At 49.1% G+C, this 17,625-nt stretch overlaps 1 protein-coding gene across 1 annotated transcript in view; it reads right to left on the bottom strand.

Annotated features, from left to right (window-relative positions):
• Positions 1-17,625, bottom strand: part of itgbl1 (integrin, beta-like 1) — a 229,780-nt gene that overhangs the window by 36,368 nt on the left and 175,787 nt on the right. The window contains exons 8-9 of the mRNA XM_038818664.1: positions 9,632-9,748; positions 1,070-1,216 (exon numbers count right to left, since the gene is read on the bottom strand). Coding sequence (XP_038674592.1) covers positions 1,070-1,216; positions 9,632-9,748 — 264 coding nt within the window. The remainder of the gene's footprint in view (positions 1-1,069; positions 1,217-9,631; positions 9,749-17,625) is intronic.

The raw sequence follows: 17,625 nt of genomic DNA, 5'->3' as shown, positions 1-17,625 counted from the left end.
TCAATAATTTCCATCTTTGTTGCCTGTGGTGCATTAGGGGTACGTTGGGACACTTCCATGAATGTGGCAGACCCCTCAATGCCAAGTGAGTTGGCATTAGCCAAACACTGGGTGCTTTGGTGGGTCAGGCATGTCTGCAGGATGTAAGATGGTCACATACACCTTCTATCTGGTGGGGTTGCCGGACACACGTAACCAGTGGGGTGCCCAAGGCTATATTTCAAGAATGCTTGCACATGTGACATGAATGCCCTAGACATCAACTGTTGCACCTGGATGCCACTAGCTGGTGAAAGAGGGAAGTGATGCCGGCTCCCGTGGCCTAGCATGGGCCACCATGGTGACTAGCATCTGCAAAGGCTTGGCGATGGGTGCCAATGCTGAAAACAACGACTCACAATGTCACATGGCAGCTTGATGCGTGGAGTTTGTGGTTGAACCTGCCTCTTAAGGACAGGTCTCCACAGCCAAATGAAGACCCCCAGCTACACGGACTGCTTCCTCTGTACCCATCAGCTCTCATAGATGGAAGGGTGCCAACAGGAAAAACCACAGACCAGTCGTATTTGTTATTTCATTAGAAAGACAGAGGTTGAGGGGTGACCTGATGGAGGTCTACAAGATTATGAGGGGCATGGATAGAGTGGATGGGCAGGCACTCTTTCCCAGGGTGGAGGGGTCAGTCACCAGGGGGCATAGGTTTAAGGTCCGTGTGGCAAAGTTTAGAGGAGATGTGCGAGGCAGGTTTTTTACCCAGAGGGTGGTGAGTGCCTGGAACGTGCTGCCAGGGGAGGTTGTGGAAGCAGATACATTAACGGCGTTCAAAAGGCATCTTGACAAACACATGGATAGGACGGGGATAGAGGGATACGGCACAAGGAAGTGCTGAAGGTTTTGACAAAGGTTGGTATCATGACTTGGAGGGCCAAAGGGCCTGTTCCTGCGCTATATTGTTCTTTGTTCAGTACAGGCCCGATGGGCCAAATGGCCTCCTTCTCTGCCTTATAGTTCTACATTAAAAACATCAATGGTAGACAATAATCTCAAGAGTTAAAGGAAAGGTGCTCACCCTTGCCAGAGCACATTATTCCATTGAATGACTCGCACAGTCTCCTGCTCCTTCCCTCTGACATGCTGCAAATCCTCGGATGGTGACAGTATTTCCCAAACCAATCATCATTGCAGATACATCTACCACATGAACAGATGCCATTGCCTGTTGAGTGGGTGAGCACAGAATGACCACATGTTAAAAGTAAACTGTACTCTCAATTTACAAATTCAGCTTTAGCTGTCAAAACTTACTCCAAGCCAAGAAGCATCCATGAAAGCCGGAACCTTGAGAAATTTCCAATTGCCTTGCAGCTCTTCAAATTGTTTCATTTATTGACTTATGGATCATAATGCTCATTTGTAATCAGTGGTTGTATCCATCTGGGACCCTTGCATACTGTTTAATCAAAGTCTGGAAGAAGCTTGAATAAATTCAGTCACCTTGCTGTTAACTGGCCCTTGCTATTGATTGCAGGTCACAGCAGCTCAAAATGTTTGGACTTGTCCAATTATCCCAGTGCAATGTACACAACGACCAGGGACACATGGACAGAATATTGATACAAACTCAAATGTATCAGTTTACAGTGATGTCCGGAACTTTAGCCTGAGCTGCAATTAGATCTGTGGAGCCATCAATGAAATTTCTTTCACGGGAGTGATTCCCTTTCCTTAACAGAGGTTTGATTTGAAGTTCAGTAATTGATCAAAAAACGCTATATTCACTTTCAATGTGCTAAGTTGTTTCGTACAGTTATTGAAAAATAATTAAAATCAGCAAAAAATACAACAAAAACTTTACAAACAATCGGAAAATAGTTTGCCACTGTGTTGAAAAATATCCTTATTTACCAGCACCAAACAACCTATTCTCTCTTGTTGGACCAATCTTTAAACATCTCTAATTCTGCCAAAATTCATGACCTGCTTCCATCGGTCCCGATGAGTGATGCCAGTATCGAAGTCGGTCCCCTCTAGTTCACTTCAATCTTGGCCCGGTTGGTAACCTTTGTTCTTATTTTTTTAAATGTCAGTTAATTAGTTCATCTTGTTTCAGATGCCTAACAGTTAGAACCTTGCATTTAATGTCAGTGTTGCAATATTATTATTTCTATAGGATGTTGTCAACTCCAATGTTGTTCCCTCTGTTAACTGTTGTTTAAATTTCTGCTTCCAGTCTCACAACTTATGGCAAGTCCTGTTCACCCATCAGCCCTTGTGCCCCCGGCCAACACTGGTTCCAAGTCCAGCATTCTGTGTGTCTCCCTCCAATACACAGAATAGAACATAGAACATACAGTGCAGAAGGAGGCCATTCGGCCCATCGAGTCTGCACCGACCCTCTTAAGCCCTCACTTCCACCCTATCCCCGTAACCCAATAACCCCTCCTAACTAAGGGCAATTTTTAAAAAATATTTTTATTCTCCTCCTTTTTCACATTTTCTCCCAACTTTACACCCACCAACAATAAACAATAATCAGTAACAAATATGTCACTCTCCATATCAATAACAACCATCCCATCCTCCCACCAAACCCCAAACATTAGCCCGCACATTCACACAAACAAATGACAAAAAGGAATCAGGGGTCACCCATAGTCGCCATTAACACACACAGCCCCCCTCCCCCAAACCCTCCCACCCACACCCCCCAACTAATGTTCGATGTTATCCAGTTCTTGAAAGTACATAATGAATAATGCCCATGAATTGTAGAACCCCTCTGAGCTTCCCCTCAGTTCAAACTTAACCTTCTCAAGAGTCAAGAATTCCAACAGGTCCCCCCGCCCCGCCAGGGCACAGGGTGGAGAGGCTGCTCTCCATCCCAGCAGGATCCACCTTCGGGCGATCAACGAGGCGAAGGCTCCATCTGCCTCCGCACCCGTTTCCAACCCTGGCTGGTCCGACACCCCGAATATGGCCTCCCGGGGGCCCGGGTCCAGTTTCACATGCACCACTTTAGAATTTACCCTAAAAACCTCCTTCCATTAATCCAATTTCCCCGGGGCCATCGGGAGCGGCGCTGTTGCTAGCTCCTTAAATCCCGACCCCCTGCACAAACTCTCCTCCATTCTGACCCATTTGGAATCAACCCCTCTGACCCAGCTCCGCACCTTCTCCACATTCGGCGCCCAGTAATAATACATCAGGTTTGGGAGACCCAAACCCCCTACCTGCCTTCCCCTCTGTAGCAGCACCTTTCTAACTCTGGCCACCTTCCCTCCCCATATGAACGAGGTAATCCTTCCCTCAATCTCTCTGAAAAAGGCCTTTGGCAGGAAAATCGGTAGGCATTGAAAAATAAACAGAAATCGCAGCAACACATTTATTTTAACCACCTGTACCCGACCCGCCAGTGACAGAGGGAGACCATCCCACCTCGCCAGGTCGGCTTTCACTCTCCCCACCAAACTAGTGATGTTGTACCTGTTGTCTCCCTCCCCTAGCCTCGGGTACTCCAACCCTTCTAGAAATTGCAGCATCTCACGGTCTCCCCCGGGTGGCTCTGACCTGTACAACCTCTCGTAGAATTCCTCAAAAACCTTGTTAATCAGATCCGGAGCCACCACCAACTTCTCGGCCCTATCCCTTACCTGAAGAATTTCCCTTACCGCTGCCTCCCTCCGGAGCTGACTTGCTAACATACTTATCTCCATGTTTGTAAACTGCATCCCTTGGCGTACCGCCTTCCTGGTGGACAGTCGGTCGAAGCTCGCCTGTAGTTCCTTCCTCTTTTCCAGCTTCGCTGGGTCCCCATCTTCTGCATAACTCCTATCTGCCTCCAACAGCTGATCTATTACCCGCTGCCGCTCCAACTTCTCCTCTTTGCCCACCCTGGCCTTAAACAAAATCACCTCACCCCTGACCACCACCATTAGAGCCTCCCAGACAACTGCCTTCGACACCTCACCCGTACAGCTGAAACCTACATATTCCTCAATTACCTTTTCAATTTTCTCACAGAACCCTTGGTCCCAAAAGTCCCACATTTAATTTCCACCCCAGCCTCTGCGCTACCCCCTTCTGCAGTACCATATCCATCCAATGTGGAGCTTGATCTGACACAGCAATTGCCGAGTATTCCGACCCTTTAACCTTAGCCAGCAAAGCCTTCCCCACCACGAAAAAGTCGATCTGCGAGTATACCTTATGGACCGCTGAGAAAAACGAGTACTCCCATTCCCTCGGGTGCAGAAACCTCCAAGGGTCCACCCCTCCCATTTCCACCATTAGCCCAGCCAGCACCTTTGCCCCCCCCGATGGGACCAGCGAGCGCGGCCGTGACCTGTCCAACCGTGGCTCCTGCGCCAGGTTCCAGTCCCCCCCCCCCCCCACTATCAGTTTGTGTGTGTCCAAGTCGGTAATGGCTCCAAACACCTTCTTTGCGAATCCCACATCGTCCCAATTGGGACCGTATACACTTAATCTCCCCTCCAGCGCCCCTGTCACAATCACATATCTACCCCCCTGATCTGCCACTACCTTCTCCATCTGGAAGCGTACTCTTTTGCTGACCAACACCACTACCCCTCGAGCCCTTCCATCAAATCCAGAGGGAAACACTTGGCTAACCCAGCCCTTTTTAAGTCTCACCTGGTCCTTCACCCTCCAGTGAGTCTCCTGCAGCATTGCCACATCGGCTTTCAAACTTTTAAGATGCGCAAGCACACTTGACCTCTTGACCGGACCTCCTAACCCCCTCTCGTTCCACGTGACTATCCTTACTGGGGGTCTCTCACCCCCCCAACCTTTCTTATCCACCATCAACATACCCCCGGGCCCTGCCCCATAAGCCTGACCCATCTCTGTCCATTGTTAACATCGAACCCCTTCCCCCCCTCCTGAGAACCCCCCCCTACATTTCCCCTGAAACAACATCCCCCAACATCCATCCCTTCCCCCCCTCTCGCTCCCCTCGTAGGCCCATTGACGCCTGCTATCCAGCCTCCAACGTCCGCAGCCCTCCTCTCCTCTCACCTCCGTTCACTAGCCGACTTTAGTTAGTTAGCGTGGGTGGCTCCCCCCGCCAGGTATACCGTCCCCTCCCACCCAGTCCCAGAAAGAAAAAACAAAAACAGCAATCCAATCCATACAGTTCATTTAAATAAGATGTAACCATCGCAACACAGAACGCCAATCAACCCAAATAATAACTTAAACTCTGTAACAATGTGTAGAGAAGTAAATTACAGTACACGTCAGTAAAAAGAAAGTTATAGCATTTATGCATTTTCCAGCTCCCCAATCACAGTCCACAGTCTCTCTTCCAGCTCCGCTCCTCACGTCTGTCCCAAGCCTTCTGCCCGTCCGAACGCCTCAGCCGCATCCGCTGTCTCGAAATAAAAGTCTTTAGCATCATACGTCACCCTCAGCTTCGCCGGGTATACCATACCAAATCGCACCCCCTTTTTGTGCAGTGACCTTCACTCATCCGAACGCTGCTCGTCTTTTTGCCAACTTCACCGTCGAGTCCTGGTAGATCCGAACTCCAGCACCATCCCACTGCACCTCGCGCTTCTGCTTCGCCCAGCTTAACACCTTCTCCTTCCGATGCCAACTCACCCGTGTGGCCTGATGGAGGTCATGTAGCTTCTCATGTAGCACTGGGTGGCGATCCTCCTGGCTACACGCCCCGCACTGCCTCGCAGGCGGCGCGAGCTGACCCATGGCTGACCCTCCGCCCCCTCGGGGAGGGCAGGGTTTCCGGTCTGGACTCCTCCGTGCCAGGTCGGAGTCTTCAAAACTTGGGTGTGGTCTGCGCGATGACGTGGCTGCGAGCTGTCTGGGATTTGCCCTGCGGATTCAGTTGAAGAGCTGCTCCCCCTCATTAGCCGGGAATTGCTGAGCGCAGTCCTGGCGAATGAGCGGGACAGTCTTTTCTGGCCTGACCGTGGGGCATCATTATGTGCCCCAATTAACGTTCGATACCGGGGATGGCCTTGCCGTGGGTGGTAGTATGACTAGGGGTATTACATTACCTGGGAGTGTGAGCTGCCATTGGTGCAGAGGGCTCGCTGCCCATTGGCCCAGGTATCGTGTGTGCTTCTTATCCCTATTGGCTAAGAGGAAGGTAGCTCCGCCTACGAGGTGGGTTATAAGAACCCGTGTTCCCCTGCAGCCAGGTCATTTCCTGTACGTCTGCTGCCGGGCTCACTTCTTGCTAATTAAAGCCTTTCGTTTCGGACTTCACCTACGTTTCGTGTCCACTGATTGTGCATCACCGGGTTTTCCTTGGGATAACACCCGCATTTCCCGCTCCCGACCACACCTAGAAACCTTCCCGTTAGATCCCACCCATAAAAAATCAGTGATACCAAATCCGATCTGCAAAAAATCTAACACTAACTTAATGACATGGATAATCTTGAGCATTTCCTATCCCAGCAATATTGCTGGGACATCTCCTGTGGGGGATACATTCTCAGAACGTGTGAGAATTTCATGTAGGAACATGGATGTAATTACGGATTGTGAATTGCAACGTGGGGAATGTTCCCGGGACTGCCAAGTTCACAGACCCAACTGATAAAGCCAGCATGGGCTTGTTGTCAGCTTAACTATAAATTATTGCCTTGTGATTGGTCTGTACTTCTTCCCATTGGATTGTCACGCATTAATGACCACACAAAGTGTTTGATCTCCCCTTCCATTTGAATCATGGTTTGTTTGCAGATTTGATGAATCAAATTGCTGTGCATTTCACAACACAGTTTCCAACCTTCAGTTGCCATGCGTTATGACAATGAGATGAATGGAGTTAGTTTGCTGTGTCACTTTTTTATCGATCGGTGTCATTGTTCCCAACTCTCAGCTTTCAGAAGCTGCTGTAATGTCATTCCAGATAAAGACCAAACAATCAGTGTCCTTTCAGAAGATTTAACAATTCCAAGTTCCCCTCCAAATCACACACCACCCTGGCTAAATCACTGTCGCAGGGCCAAAGCCCCGGAGAACCCCCCTCCCTAACAGCACAGTGGGTGTACCTACACCACCTGGACTGCAGCGGTTCAAGAAGACAGCTCACCACCACCTTCTCAAGAGTAAATGAAGAAACAATTTGTACCTTTCATGACCACCGCACATGTCGAAGCGCTTTACAGCCAACAAAGTATTTTTTGTGTCATCACTGATGAAATGTCAGAAATACAGCCAATTTGTACACAGCAAAATTCCACAATTAGCAATTCTTTAAAATATTCATTCAACAACCTAAAGATGCACAGAGTAGGTGGATTGGCCATGCTAGGTTGCCCCTGAATTGGAAAAAAAAATGGGTACTCTACAATATTCATTCAATGGCTATGGCAGCAATGGCTGGACTAGAATGTATTGCCCAACGTTGATTGCTCTTGAACTGAGTGGCGGCACATTGGCACAGTGGATAGCACTGCTGCCTCACTACACCGAGGACCCAGATTCGATTCCGACTTCGGTTGACTGTCTGTGTGGAGTTGCACGTTCTCCCCGTGTCTGCGTGGGTTTCCTCCGGGTGCTCCGGGTTCCTCCCACAGTCCAACGATGTGCAGGTTAGGTAGATTGGTCAATGCTAAATTGCCCCTTATTGTCCAACGGTCAGGTGGGATTATGGGGGAGAGGGCTTAGGTAGGGTGCTCTTTGAGAGGGTGGGTGCAGGCCCGATGGGCCAAATGGCCTCCTTCTGCACTGTAGTGAATCTATGATTCTATGAATGACTTGCTGGGCCATTAGAGGGGCATTTAAGAGTCAACCACATTGCTGTGGTTCTGGAGTCACATGTAGGCCAGACCGGGTAAGGACGGCAGATTTCCTTCCCTAAAGGATATTTGTGAACCAGATGGGATTTTACAACAATCGACAATGGTCATCCTTAATCCTTTAATTGCAGATTTGTATAGAATTCCAATTTTACCATCAGGATTCTACCTTGGCAGGATTCAAACCCAGCTCACCAGAGCTTTCACCTGGAACTCTGGATTTCTTGTCTAGTAAAAATACCAACCCCTCCCCAATGATAACGACCAGAGTATCTGTTTCTTTGTGGTGTTGAAGAAGGGTTAATATTAGCCATGGCACTCCAGAGAATGCCCCTGCTTTTATTCAAAACAGTGCTGCAAACAGGGGCCTCAGTTAACATCTCGCCTGAGGGATGTCACCTCCCACCGTGCAGCACCCCCTCGGTACAGTACTCGTGTCAGTCTGGGTTGTTGTGCTGAAGTCCTGGAATAGGACTTGAAACTAGAACCTTGTGACTCTGAAGTGCGAGCTCCATCCACTGAACCACCACACGCTCATTGAGGGACTTCTGGGTGGGTAATAGGTAATAGATGAATACGATACTGGGCGGGATTCTCCAATAATGGGGCTATGTCCCTACGCCAGCGTGAAAACCGGCACCAACCACTCCATCATCAACGGTCCCCAATAATGGGGAATGCTCCCCTTTCTAGGGGGCAAGGTCGGCGCCGGAGTGGTCCCCGCCGCTCCAGCCGGCGCGGGACAGCCGGCACGCGTTCACACATGCGCGCTATGGCCGGAGTATTTCCGCGCATGCGTGATGGTTCCCTTCTCCGCACCGGCCCCCGGACCATATGGCGGAGACCTGCAGGGGCCCGGCGCGGAGGAAAGAAGGCCCCCACGGAACCAGCCCGCCCGCCGATCGGTCAGCCCCGATCGCGGGCCAGGCCTCTGTGGGGGTCACCCCCCCCCCCCCTTTGGGGTCGGATCCCCCCCCCCTCCCCCCCCCCCCCCCCCCCCCCCCCGCCCTCCGGGACGGCCTCCGCAGACTCACCTTCCAAGACCCACCGTGTGGGAGCTCAGTAACCCACAGCAAACTCGTCAGCCACTCGGCCCATCGGGTAGCGGTGCATTGCTGGGGGGGGGGGGGGGGTTTCCATCGGCGGGTATCCCGCAGGCGCCCAAGAATCGACGGGGGGAAATCGGGAAGCCGGCATTGGGGCACGATTCTCGCCCCCCCCCCCCCCCGAGGATTATCCGACCCGGTGCGGGGTCGGAGAATCCCGGCCAGAGTGTTCCTGCCAGCAATGGTCAACCGTCCCCCACCTCCCCCCCCCCCCCCCCCCCCCCCCCCCCCCCCCCCCCCCCCCCAGCAAAACAAATGAAGACGTAGTTGTTTCAGACGTATCCCTGGCTGAATCACTGGCAATGATTACGACACACATATGTCTCATACTAATGAGACTTCAAGCTGATTGGGATCAGAGTTGATTGATGGGAAATTCTGACCACAGTGGCTGGAGACGAGCAGTTAGGACAGGTGCGGAAAAAGCAGAGGACAAAACAAATGACCAGATGGCGGAAGAGGGAAGGAAAAAAAACATCCGTTGACACCTGGCCAACGCCATTGATCTGTGCCAGCTGCGGAAGCGAATGCCACTCATGAATCAGCCTCTACAGTCACAACAGACAACCGTTCAATCCGGAAGTGACAGACATTCTGGGTGCAGTCCGTCAATTCCGAGGTAGAGGAAGGTCCATAAGAACTTAGTGAAAGTTCAGTGAATAAAGACGATTTCTGCACTTAGAGGCGATGTCCAATTCTCCGCATGCATTACAGAACAAAAGTGAAATCACTCACCACCACAGATAATTCCTTCGCTGTCCTCACACAGGCGGTCATCGCATTCACAGGATTTTCCGTAGACACGTCTATCTCCCGGTGGGAAGCAGGAACACTGCCCACACTGGCACTTTCCTGAATAAAACGGTCAATCAGCAGGTTAATCACCATGAAGGCAAAGATTAGAAGAAGCACTTATTCTGTAGCATTGGTCCAGATTTTGCTGTTTAATGGCCCTCAGCTTTATCGATATATAAATCCTTCAGAAATGTGTGGCGATGAGGAGATAAGACCATAAGACATAGGAGCAGAATTAGGCCACTCGGCCCATCGAGTCTGCTCCGCCATTCAATCATGGCTGAGATTTTCTCATCCCCATTCTCCTGCCTTCTCCCCATAACCCCTGATCCCCTCATTGATCAACAACCTATCTATCTCTGTCTTAAAGACACTCAGTGATTTGGCCTCCACAGCCTTCTGCGGCAAAGGGTTCCACAGATTCACCACCCTCTGCCTGAAAATATTCCTCCTCATCTCCGTTTTAAAGGATCGTCCCTTTAGTCTGAGATGGTGTCCTCTGGTTCTAGTTTTTCATACAAGTGGAAACATCCTCTCCAAGTCCACTCTATCCGGGCCTCGCAGTATCCTGTAATTTTCAATAAGATTCCCTCTCATCCTTCTGAACTCCAACGAGTACAGACCCAGAGTCCTCAACCGTTCCTCATACGTCAAGTTCTTCATTCCAGGGATCATTCTTGTGAACCTCCCTCTGGACCTTTTCCAAGGTCAGCACATCCTTCCTTAGATACGGGGCCCAAAACTGCTCACAATACTCCAAATGGGGTCTGACCAGAGCCTTGTACAGCCTCAGAAGTACATCCCTGGTCTTGTATTCTAGCCCTCTTGACATGAATGTTACATTGCATTTGCCTGCCTAACTGCCGACTGAACCTGCATTTGTCCCTCCATTTGTTGTGAATCGCCACAACTTACTGAACAATTTCCTCCCCTCTGCCTTTTTTATTCATTCACGGGATATGAGCGTCGCTGGCTGGGCCAGCATTTATTGCCTATCCCGGAGGTAATTTAAGAGTCAATCACATCGCTGTGGATCTGGAGTCACCTGTAGGCCAGACCGGGTAAGGACGACAAATTTCCTTCCCTGAAGGACATTGGTGAACCAGATGGGTTTTTGCGATGATTGACAATGGCTTCATGGTCACCTTTCGACTTTTAATTCCAGTTTTTTTTCATTCAATTCAAATTCATGGTGGGATTCGAACCCTGGTCCGCGGAGCACGGCTCTGGGTCTCTGGATTACTAGTCCAACAGCCATACCACTTCGACACTGTCGCCCCCTTCTAATGAAAACGGCAATTTGTCTTCATCCTCCTATGAGTGTCAAAATATTATTGCATTTGCACATTCATTACCTATCAATGACCAGGGGGCATAGATTTAAGGTCAGGGACGGAGACTTAGGGAGGATATGAGGAAAAACCTTTTCACCCAGAGGGTGATGGGAAGGTGGAACTTGCTGCCTGAAAGGATGATAGAGGCAGGAACCCTCTTGTTTAAGAAGCATTTCGATGAACACTTGAAACGCCTCAGCATACAGAGCTATGGATCGAGTGCTAGCACAGTAGCATAGTGGTTAGCACGGTTGCTTCACAGCTCCAGAGTCCCAGGTTCGATTCCCGGTTTGGGCCTGTGCGGAGTCTGCAAGTTCTCTCCCCCGTGTCTGTGTGGGTTTCCTCCGGGTGCTCCGGTTTCCTCCCACAGTCCAAAGATGAGCAGTTTAGTTGGATTGGCCGTGCTAAATTGCCCCTTACTGTCCAAACAAGGTGAGGTGGGGTTACGGGGATAGCATGGAGGCATGGGGCTTGAGTAGGGCGCTCTTTCCAAGGGCTGGTGCAGACTGGATGGGCTGAATGGCCTCCTTCTGCGCTGTAAATTCTATGATTCTATGAAAACGGGATTAGAATAGATAGGTGCTCGATCTCAGGCGCAGACGCAATGTGCCGAAGGGCCTCGTTCTGTGCTGTGACTCTATAAGGAAGTTCCGGCGTGTCAGGCCCAGGCAGCTGAAGGCATGACCGTCAACGGCGCAGCGAGGAGAATCAGGGTTACAGGTGGATTCCTTTAAAGACGGAACAGCTTGTATTTGCTTTGAAGGTCTCACAATTGTCATACATAAAGTGATGTAGCAGGTGTTTACTGGGAATGGAAATGTGTTGAATTGTTTCAATCAGTCAAGGAAGCAGTGATGAAGCGACGAGCTATGCTGTGACCTTGGAACTGTCCTTGGACCCTGACATAATAAAACACTTGAAAGATGAAATGCTTGATGTATTGCCTTTGATGTTGAAAGTAAAGTCTGTCTCTCTCTATTCCAGCCCTTAATACCAATAAAAACGTGCAGAGGGCTTGAGACACATTTATAAATCTTGTGATTTCTCTTGTGCATTGATCCTGTAATGACAGCAGTCAGCTCACTTATCACAATACTAGGGAGGAGTTAATAGAGGTATTCAAAATTAGGAAGTTAGAGTTGATCAGGAGAAGATGTTCCCATTGGCAGCAACCAGGAGACACAGATTGAAGGTGATTGGCTAAAAAAGCCAAAGGGGACGAGAGGAGAATTCCTTTCCTACTGTTCCGATCTGGAACGCCCTTCCTGAAAAGGTGGCGCAAGCAGTTTCAGGAGTAACTTTCAAAGGGGAATTGGATCAATCCTTGAAGGAAATGGAATGGAAGGTTTATGGGGAAAGAGCCAGGGAAGGGTGGACTGTGGGTGGGGCGGTGTGGGACTAGATGAATAGCTTTTTCAAAGAGCCAGCACTGGTACGATGGGCTGAATGGCCTCCCACTGTGCTGTGCGATTGTCTGAAAAAGGTTCATGCAGCCTCTGCAATTTCCGCTGCTTTGTCAAATAACTGTTGTTGTGACAACTGTGTGTGAAGTGCAGAAGTAGATAACTCAAAGGCATAAGGCTGATTTAGTTTGGTTATTGATCTTTGGGTATTGAACTTGATGAACAGCCAAGATTATAATGAACGGTAGAGCTGGCTCGAAGGGCCGAATGGCTTCTTCCTGCTTCTATTTTCTATATCTCTATCTTACCTCATTCGACTATCTCAATGCATTACAACACAAGGAATAGAAACAGAAGGCGCCAATTCAAGGCCCCTCAAGCCTGCTCGCATTCACTATGATCACGGCTCATCTCTGCATCAATCCAGCATTCAAAGAACAAAGAAAAGTACAGCACAGGAACAGGCCCTTCGGCCCTCCAAGCCTGCGCCGACCATGCTGCCCGTCTAAACTAAAATCTTCTACACTTCCGGGATCCGTATCCCTCTATTCCCATCCTATTCATGTATTTGTCAAGATGCCCCATAAACGTCACTATTGTCCCTGTTTCCATCACCCCCTCCGGCAGCGAGTTCCAGGCACCCACTACCCTCTGTGTAATAAACTTACCTCGTACATCTCCTCTAAACTTTGCCCCTTGCACCTGAAACCTATGCCCCCCGAGTAATTGGATCTTCCACCCTGGGAAAAAGCTTCTGACTATTTGCGCCACACAAGTGCCAGGCAATGACGATTTCCAACAAGAGGGAATCTACCCATTGCCCCTCATCTTGCGATGGCATCACCATCCGCTGAATCCCTCATTATCAACATCCCAGAAACTGAGCCATAGAAATGCTGTGGCTACAAGAACAGGCCTGAGGATTCTGCGGTGAGGAACTCCTCACTCCCTAAAGCCTGCCCTGAAATCTACAAGACACAGGTCAGGAGAGGGATGGGATACTCCCCACTTGGACCGGGGCAACTCCAACAACACTCAAGAAGTTCAACACCATCCAGGACAAAGCAGCCTGGCTTCATTGACATCCCATCCACAACCTTAAACAAGGTGCAACTTTAACAAATTATCAAGCAAAGATAATCAATGCTCACCTGCTTATCTGCTTCCAAAAACAAAAATCTTTCCCCTCCCTTACGTCTTTTAAGTTTCTGATCGTCTTGTGCTCAACACACACTGACTGAATCAAAGAATTTGATATGACACACACACAAAAACCCTTTTCAGATTCTAGGAGAAGGCAACAAATGGTCAAACTCCAAATTTCATCATGAAGTGGATGTTATTATTTCTAAAACAATGGATGACAGCCCATTGATGGAGTGATGATGGCGTAGTGGTAATATCAATGGACTATCCATCTAGTGGCCTCGGTTAATGCTCTGGGTTCAAATCCCACCAAGGTAATTGGTGGCAGAACTTATATTCAATAAATAAAATCAGGAGTTGATAAGCCAGCTCATAGAACATAGAACATAGAACATTACAGCACAGAACAGGCCCTTCGGCCCTCGATGTTGTGCCGAGCAATGATCACCCTACTTAAACCCACGTAACCCGTATACCCGTAACCCAACAATCCCCCCATTAACCTTACACTACGGGCAATTTAGCATGGCCAATCCACCTAACCCGCACATCTTTGGACTGTGGGAGGAAACCGGAGCACCCGGAGGAAACCCACGCACACACGGGGAGGACGCGCAGACTCCGCACAGACAGTGACCCAGCCGGGAATCGAATCTGGGACCCTGGAGCTGTGAAGCATTGATGCTAACCACCATGCTACCGTGAGCTCAATCATGGTGATTCTCATAAAAAAAGCATCTGGTTCACCAACACCTTTTAGGGAAGGAAATCTGCTGCCCTTACCTAGTCTGGACTACCTGTGAATCCAGACCAATGTGGTTGACTCTCAACTGCCCTCTGAAATAGTCGAGCAAGCCATTCAGCTCAAGGGCATTTAGGAATGGGCAACAAATACTGGCTCAGCCAGCGACGCCTACATCTAATCAAGGAACAACGGAAAAGGGGCATCTACCAATTGCGGTGCTCCCGAAAATCAGCGCGGCACGGCACAACCCGACCAATAGATGCTGGGAAATCCCACTTCCGTGATCTACCCGGCTCGCCGCGACCCGCAAGATCGAACGCGATTTTGCAAAACTTTGGAATGTGAATCCCGGCCATTGTGGATGGGATCACTTTCTGGTAAATAAGAACTAGAAGCAGGAGTCGGCCATCTGGCCCCTCGAGCCTGCTCCGCCATTCAATGAGATCATGGCTGATCTTTTGTGGACTCAGCTCCACTTTCCGGCCCGAACACCATAACCCTTAATCCCTTTATTCTTCAAAAAACTATCTATCTTTATCTTAAAAACATTGAATGAAGGAGCCTCAACTGCTGCACTGGGCAAGGAATTCCACAGATTCACAACCCTTTGGGTGAAGAAGTTCCTGCTAAACTCAGTCCTAAGACTGCATATTAGGGCGAGACAGCTAGCCTCACGCTAATATGCGTTCCTGCGATCTAACCAAAGCGAGGGTTTGAACTCCCTCACCTCTGAGACATTGAGTGACCGGCATTAAGTCCTGGTCTCCACAAACGGGAACTGGATGGAATGGCACTCGTGGGGATCTCCGAGGGGATTGGAGGCTCCCTGTGAGCATGGTGGTATCCTAGCACTGATGATGTCACCTGGGCCCCTGGCAGTGCCAACTGGCAGGGGTAGTGCCACTCTGGCATTGCCAAGCTGGCATATATTGCACGGCAGTCATCGGGTCTGGGTGTGCTGCGTGCAGGTATGTGTGTGGGGTGGGGGAGCTGGGCGCATTACGGGACTCTGTCCCCAGTCGGGTAGATTCCCCCCCGCAAAAAAATAATATTTATCTCATCTGAGGAACCAGGTGGCAATTGACAATTTGAGTTTTTTTCCCCATAGTTTAATATATCGCCATGGTAACTGGAGATCCCAAGGAGGAGGCAGAGGAAAAATGGATCGAATAGCCTCGTTCTGTGATGCACGTGGTTCCTTCACCCTCCCAAGGCCGGTTAGTTTCTGACCCACACCTGCAGTTCTCCAAAGAGTTAAGGAAGGGCTCCGAGATAATTGAACCCCTTCACATGTCTCAGCTGCTTCATGCATTTCGCTGGTTTCATCATCTTCACTGAGTTGATTGTGAACCAATTTTAATGACATACCTCGCAATAGAGGCGAGACAGAAATCCATAGGGAAATTTGATTTGGAGATTAATTTACTGAAAAATGCCAACAGCTTTGGGAAACTTTAATCACTCGAATGTTAACTGTATTCATTACCTGAAACAGGCTGTCACTCTCGACAAACATACTCTCACTGACTTTGATCACAGGCCATGGTTCGTGTCTATATTATAACAGATGTAGTTTGACAGACACTTAAGCCTTCACCCAGGTGCCTAATTATCATCTGCTCAATAAGCAAATAATAACATGGTTTCATTGTGACGACACGATGAACATCAGCAACCCAGACGGGGAAGGGGGCCTGAGTTTGACGTGGCTATGGGAGGAGGAGAATCAGTTATTCCGCTAATGCCTCATTCCACCCCATTGAAACATTTGCAAACAGGTAAGAGACTATTAATCATAAGGCTATCGTTTGACACACGTCGTTTGGAAATTTTAATGTGCTTCAGACAGAGCTGTCAAAAGCTCTATTACCAAAATTACCTCTCATTTAAAGCAGCAAAATGTGTCAGCTGGAACTGAATGCCAGTGGGGGCTGAATGGCCTCCTCTCGAGGGCTCCACACAGTTCTGGTCTTCATACTGCTAATAGCGCACAGAAGCACTGGGGGAAATGAATAAAGGACTTACAAGGATGCCAGAATATCCCCGCCGATTACAACTACTGGGGGAGATTGAAAAGGTTGAGGCATTTACTTAACAGCATGAATCGGTTGAACAGGGGGAGGAACTTTCCATTTGTGATCGAGTCCAAATTAAATATAAGATAGTGATCCAATAAACCCATTCGGAAATGTGGAGAAACCTCTTTAATCAGGGAATGGCGAGAATGTGGAACTCATTTCCATTGGGAGTGGCTGACGCAAAAAGGCAAGGAAACTAGACAAGTACGTTAGAGAAAGGGGAAGGCCAAGATGGGCTGAAGCACGGAGATACGGCAGACGGGTTGGGAGGAGACATCAGCACAGAGCAATGGGGCAGAATGTCCTGTTGTTTTAGTGCTGGCTGTTCCACAGAATGGAATTCTTTGCTGTATAGTTCCATGTCAATTTATATTCCGTGTTTTAGCACAACAAATATTTACCAATATCAAATTGGTGAAGAATGTAATATATAGTTGGAGGAGAGCTCCCAGTAGTTCCCAAGAGAGATTCTATCCCCAATCAAGACTGGAGACGTGGGTCTCAGTTTGACGTCTGACGTGAAAGGCAGTGGGATTGATTCTCCGGTTTCCCAGCTGCGTGTTTCTCGACAGCGGACTGTTCATTGGCAGCGGATTCTCTGCTCCCGCTGCTTGTCAATGGGACTTCACATCGTACCCCACATCACCGGGAAACCCACGGGTGGGGATGCGCTCCCAGCAGGAAAGGTGAATCGCAACGGTCAGAGAATTCCAGCCAGCATCGTAACTGATTGATTGATCGATTGATTGATTGTCACATGTACCATAGTACAGTGTAAAGCATTTTTCTGCGGTCAAGCGAACGTACACAGTACGTACACAGTAGACCAAAAGAATAATCGACAAAGTACATCGACAAATAAGGGCCAAACAAAGCAAATACATGAGCAAAAGCAGCATAGGGCGTCGTGAATAGTGTTCTTACAGGGAACAGATCAGTCCGAGGGGGAGTCGTTGAGGAGACTAGTAGCTGTGGGGAAGAAGCTGTTCCTATGTCTGAATGTGCGGGTCTTCAGATTTCTGTATCTTCTGCCTGATGGAAGGGTCTGGAAGAAGGCAATGTCTGGGTGGGAGGGGTCTCTGATAATGTTGTCTGCCTTCCTGAGGCAGCGAGAGGTGTAGACAGAATCAATATGAGGGTGGCAAGCTTGTGTGATGCGTTGGGCTGAGTCCACCACACTCTGCAGTTTCTTGCGATCTTGGACCGAGCAGTTGCCATACCAGGCTGT

The sequence above is a fragment of the Scyliorhinus canicula genome, chromosome 14 (genome assembly GCF_902713615.1).
Source record: "Scyliorhinus canicula chromosome 14, sScyCan1.1, whole genome shotgun sequence".
Lineage (NCBI taxonomy): Eukaryota > Metazoa > Chordata > Chondrichthyes > Carcharhiniformes > Scyliorhinidae > Scyliorhinus > Scyliorhinus canicula.
The sequence above is the reverse complement of the archived record's forward strand: the minus strand, read 5'-3'. Positions and strand labels throughout refer to the sequence as shown.